General features: G+C 28.9%; 1 protein-coding gene across 1 annotated transcript; it reads right to left on the minus strand.

The window, feature by feature from the left end:
- Positions 1-1,976: 1,976 nt before the first annotated feature.
- Positions 1,977-4,274, minus strand: LOC124924861 (FT-interacting protein 4-like). Its single transcript, XM_047464848.1, has one exon. The coding sequence runs from the start codon at positions 4,272-4,274 to the stop codon at positions 1,977-1,979; it is 2,298 nt and encodes a 765-aa protein (XP_047320804.1).
- Positions 4,275-6,511: the final 2,237 nt, after the last annotated feature.

Raw genomic sequence — 6,511 nt, forward strand, 5'->3', positions numbered from 1 at the left:
TATGGAAGATGAATAAATAGTGACAAGTAAAATAACCTAAAACCTATTGGGCTTTAAGTAATAGCTCTTAGTATTAGCCCAACACGATAGTTTTTAGTATTCTATTTATCTATATAATTACATTTTTTTTCTCAAAAAATAAATAAATATTTTATAGAAAAAACATTTTAAAATTTTGATCTAATAATATACAGACTAATTTGTTAGGTTATTTGAATTATAGTTTAAAAAATCGGTGAAGGAATTAGATCACTTCTTCATCGGTAGATTTTAATTGGTTCAAGTAATGAGTTTCATATAATATAATAATGCTAGTCAAAATAGATATAAAATTTAAAATATTATTTCGTAATTACAATATGTCATTGTCTTTATTATACATAACATAATTAAAATAAACGCAAACTCTTAAGTCATTAATTAATATAATTAAAATAAATATCAACTACTAATTATTCGTAAAACACTCACACCATTCATCAAAATAGGATAAACTCGCTGAGTTAATCTGGACTGTCAGATTTCCGGTCCAACCGACAAGTTGATCAGATTTAACTAGGTTGATTGCATTTATGATTTTTTTTATTAACTCAGCCCAGTTTGACGACTGGTTCACTAGGTTTGAAGGTCCGACCGATGGATCGATTCAGGTTTCAAAACAATGATTTGAATCAATCCAAATAAACATTTTTTTTACTCCTTTTCTTCCGTCCTAACATATTAAAATATTTTTTATTTTAAATTATTATTATTTATTTTATTATTATATATTAATATCATTTAAGTTTTTTATTTAAAAATATTTTTGTCTGACTCAAAATTATTAATCCAATATTTATACAAATTATTGTTTTTCTATTTTTTATTTATTTTAGGAAGCTAATAGAATTCTCTTAGTTATTATCCACCTTTAAATTTATAATAAAATTTTAGTTTAAAATTTCTAGTTTACAACGGAGACAAATAGTATCTGACCATCCATGGTCATAGATAAGTATGATCATGATTGGTTTAATTACTTCATCAAAATGTCTACTCATTTTGAATATAATTTATTTTACGTGGAAAAAATTCGTGAGAAGTCTAGATTCATTGTGGTGATAGTTTTTCGATCAGTTTTTAGGACGATATTTTGTATAGCATCAAAAGTTTATCTACAACATATTCCAAGTTTGCTTCCACTATATATATATATAAATGACACAAGTAAGAACATGTTTGATCTTCGATCTAGTCGATCGCTAACCGAATTAGATATGGAAGAAGATTAAACATTAAGGAAAATCGTCTCATAATATAGTTTACTTTTGTTAGGACGCAATTAATAGTCTTGTCTAAACAAAACGTTATTTATTGCAATACATGAATATTTTTCATGTGGAATATTGTTGCAATTTTCGCTAAAATGATTTCATATTGTTTTTGTTGAGAAAATGTTTAGGAGTCAAAATTTCATTATTTGAATGAAGTTTTATTTATGGTGGAATTCTTATGATATGTGCATAAAAATATAGTATTATGAGTCGTATATGTCACGACGATATTAAATCAACAACTCGCCTACTTGTGCATTTTGATGAGTGACTAGTATCAATATTTTCTTATCGAGTATTAATATGACTCACAGGGGATGTCAAGTTTTTGGGTAATTGTTAAAAAGTTTTGATTAATGCGATTAATATAAACACGCATACTTATTTGGATTTCTAAGATTTGTTTAAAAAAGCTGGTACGTGGTAGATTTGATTGTTTTCTATGAAGCCTTTACGAGCTTGTCATATTTTGTTCGTAAGTGTTTAAACATTTTTTTATCATTTTAAATAAATCTAAATACTTAAAAATAAAATAAAAATAAAAGGTAACAACAGATAACGATTTTCCATTTTTATAGCTATTGAATTCGAGTTTCAAAACTGTATCAAAAGAAGCAAAAGCTTAAAAGATCATTCGTCATCCATGACTTGAAGAAAGAAAGATTATAACAAACAGTCTGTCTTCGCCGGCAGCCGCTTGAAGAAATTGATCGGCAAAGATGGCAACGGATGTCGAAACCTAGGATGCCTGAGAAGATAAAAGACAGAAATGATAAACAGCACCGGCATCGGAATCAACATAAACACAATACCAGCCACAAAACAGAAGATCAAGATCAATGCCGTAGCCCTAGGATCTCTCCAGCTCATTATCGAATGAAACCTCTCTCCCATCGTAGCCAAATCTCCAGTAACAGTTTGAAACCTAGTCGCTATATATCTCATCCGATCATATCTCATTTTCACCACATCCGCCGTCCTTGAAGAAGGAAACGTATCAAACTCCTCATCCAATTCATCTTCGTTCATCACATCCGCATTCGATAGCCGCGCGTCCATATACGGAGGAGATCTAGGTCTCGTCCTGTAATTCCAAACCCCAATCATAAGAATCGAGAACATAATCGACGTCAATATCAACCTAGGTTGTAAAATCAACACCAAACAAATCACATGAGCTAGAACAGATCTGACTGGCTTTTTCCAACTACAGATTCCTTTCATCGTTTCGATGAACGCAGCTATTCCCGATACAGCTTCTTCGATTCTACACATGTTAGATTTGCATTTCCTCATACTGTATAGATGCGAATCGACGTCAAGCATGAATTCCACCGCCTCCTTCCTCAACGGTGGCTCCGCCCTGCTCAGTCTCATCGCCGTGATTTGAGTCGCTTGGTGCCGTAATGTGTTCTGTTGATAAATCGATAACGGATGAAGATAATGCATTGTTGGAAGAAGCGGTTGCCAATACATTTGAAGCATGTTTGCTAAAGATGAATAACTGAATCGAATCGCTAATTGAATCTCTCCCATCTTCTTTGCACCCGTAGGTTGAATTACGATCAGCGGATACGAATGTGTGTAAACTCGATTCGTTTCCAGCATCGATAACCTAATTCTAACCTTCCCAATCCTCACATCCTTATCACCACCACCACCGTGCAAATGGCAGTTATCGAAAACGCCAATGGTGATTACAGTACACGGATCGAAAACTTCCCATCTATATTGTTCATTCCATTTCGGATTACAGCAATCGACGATCGTCCTCGTCCGAATCCATTTCTGACCGTATTTCGCAACGCAGTAAGCATCGGTGGTTCCGCATCCGTCATTCCTGATCTTCATCGCCGCTAGACCTGAAGCGTTTAAGATACCTAATTCAAGGACACCGATGCTCGGTTTATTCAAATTCAAATTCCTAGCCGTCGCTCTTAGATCGCTTGCGTACTGAGTTAACTCGTCTAGAACATGATAACCTCCATCCAAACTGATTCTCATATGAACCCTACCAACAATCTTCATCTCCTGTTTCTGCTCTGGTCCGATTAGTTTCTCAAGATTGTACCATCTGCTAATCACGTTACTATTCTGCCATCTCTTCTCCACGCTCTGTAATGAAACCCTACCTTTTCCGATAGCAACTTTATCCTCCACGACGAAACTGAAGAACTCGTCGAACGGTTCCGCAACAACAAACATCAAGTCCTCATTCCACATTGGATTCACACTCTTACACTGAGAACTACTCGTTTTCATAGACACGTTACCGACGACAACCTTAACGGACATCTCCGGTGGCCGTGATTTATCACTAGGTTGTAAATCTTGAGCCTCAATGATATTTACTCTAAGATACCAAAGTTTTGGTGAGAGATAAACCTTAGATCTCGTGCTTGCCATGTTATCGCCGGTGACTGCGGCTGCGTCGGAGAGCCAAGCGTCGGAGAAAGCTTCATCTGCTTGCGTACCTAACCAGACAGCCAACATCAACTCACCTTTCGCCTTATGTCCGTTTTGATTCTCGAGTGTATACCATTGCGGAGCCAGAGGACTATCTGGAGGAACTCTCTTCGGAATTTCATAGAGTTCAAACACAACTTTCCCATTAAACTCATCATCGTTCTTCAAACCTTTATGCTTGACGAAAATCTCGAGAAAAATCGTCTGGATTCGATCCTTGGTGAATGCGAAAACCTGATTCCACTCCGGATGATTCTTCTCCGATGAATGCCTCGTTACGGCTCGGAAGTTCCCAAGCTTGACTTCGACGTAAGGATTATCATTGACATTCTTATTCGGCAATTCTTTTGCCTTGACAACCCTAACGTAAAGATAATCCATCTGCTCCACGAGGTCGAAGGCGGTTGCACCGCCGGTGGTTCTTCCTCCGGCCAGAATCGGAGACGTCTCCTTGAGAGAGAAATCATTAGAACTTGGATTTTGAGTCGTCTGCATATCTTGATCTAATTGATCGATTGTAGACGGGCAGTTATAGATGTGGGGGAGTGAAAAAGATTTTATGGAAAAAGGAAACAAAACTGAATCGGTGGAAAATCGTTTTAAGTACTGATTGATTTTCTTATTAGGGTTTTGAGGTTAATTAATTAAGGTATCATTTTTCAAAATTCAAATTTCAATTAAACTTTAAATTGTTCCCGTATTAATTAATAGAGGAAATAAAATAGAAAATATAACCTCTCTTCAAATATCAGATATTCAAACTAAATAGCATGCATGCATATTGCATGTTAATAATCAAAGTTAATTATACCCATATCCCCTAAATTTTTACAAATAATAGTTTAACTTCTATAAATTATTATTTTTTTATTACATTGCTTCACTTATAAATTAATATATTAAATTATTATTTATTTTTCAAAATACAAAAATAAATATATTTAAGTTATATATATCATTTAAAATCAATAGTGTATAAGTTATTTAAATGTGTATTATATTGATATATTTTAGTATATGAGTAATGATAGGGGGAGCGAAAATTTAGGGCAGCAAAGACATGTAGGACTGATTAAACTTGTTGACACTTAGTATATATTTATTTATTTATTTTATTTTCATTAATAATTTCCTCTCTCTTAGTATTACTTATATTTTCTCTTTTTTATCTTAAATAAGACACATTTAATAAAAAATATTTAATTTTTATTATTAAAAAACACTTAACAAATTATATCTTTAATTTTTATTATTATAAATATATTTTTTTTAAAATATGCCAATATAAACACGCATTTTAATTTTTTATTTATCTCAATAATTTATTTTCTTTTATTTATTAAAAAATTAAAATTCATTTTTAATAATAATAATAACTCAAATTAAAATAAATAATAATTAATTGTGTTAATTAAAATATATATATAAGAGAATAAAAAATATATTTTTTTAATTCAATTAATTAAGAATTGATTCTATTAATTTAATAATATATATTAATAATAAAAAATAAAATTATTAATAATTTTACTAAATTGATTCTCTTTTTTAAACTTTTAGTTGTTTCTCTCTTTTCTCTCCTTAAAAAAGTCTAATTTTATGGTCATATTTAATTTATATGAAATGTATTTATAAATTAATTATTAATTATTATTTAAATATATTTATTTTATTTTTTAGTATAATTAATTTTTTATTTGAATTATTTAAATTTATAATATAGTATGTTATAGTTGGATTTATATTGTATTTTAATTTTTATTTAAAGTAATTATTAAAAATATTTAAAATAAAATAATTTCAGAATTAAATTTATATTAAAAAAATTAAAATATAAATAAATATTATATATATATATTAAAATAATTAAAATGCGTGTTTATTGTGGCATATTTAAAAAAAGTATATTTATAATAATAAAAATTAAAGAGATAATTTGTTAAATGTTTTTTAATAATAAAAATTGAATTTTCTTTTATTGAACGTGTCTTATTTAAGATAGAGAAAAATATAAGTAATGAAAAGAGAGAGAAAATTATTAATAAAAATAAAAAAAATAAAATAAACATATATATATATATTTAAAAATATTTATTAATTTTAGAAAAATTAATATATATATATATATATATATATATATATATATATTATTACATGAATGCCTAATTTTAAATTAATAAATATTTTTTTATGAGAAATAATTAGAAAGGATTTGTGTGAGAATTGAAATAGAGAATATAGTGACCGCAATGTAATCATCATCTCTCACCCTCTTTCAAATTCTTTCCCTATTATTTCTTATTAAATTTATATATTTCAATTTATTTTAAGTATATTTAAGTTAATTAATTATTTAAAAAAATATTAACTTTAATTAAATAAGAAAGGAAAAAACAAAACAAAAAACAAAAAAATCAATATTTTTAAATAAAAAAAGAGAAAAAACAAAATATTTAATTAAAATATTTAATAATAAAAAATTGAATAAAGGGTAAACTCTTATCTTATATATCTTATCAATAATACAAAATTAAGATAGAATATCATACATTCTTATTTTGTTTTCTTTAAAGGTTGAATATATGCATACAAAAATTATAATCCAAGAACAAAAAGAAAAAAGTCCCTGAATTTAACTAAAATGACTATTAGACCTCTAAACTTTTAAATGTAAATAATATAATGTAACTAACTCAGTGACTTCTTATATTTAAAGTAATTGTTTTCATACA

This window comes from Impatiens glandulifera, chromosome 2, assembly GCF_907164915.1.
Source record: "Impatiens glandulifera chromosome 2, dImpGla2.1, whole genome shotgun sequence".
Taxonomy (NCBI): Eukaryota; Viridiplantae; Streptophyta; class Magnoliopsida; order Ericales; family Balsaminaceae; genus Impatiens; species Impatiens glandulifera.

What these genes read in the sequence shown, in the direction of transcription:
- LOC124924861 (XM_047464848.1), bottom strand. Translation starts at nt 4,274, where the DNA reads ATGCAGACGACTCAAAATCCAAGTTCTAATGATTTCTCTCTCAAGGAG.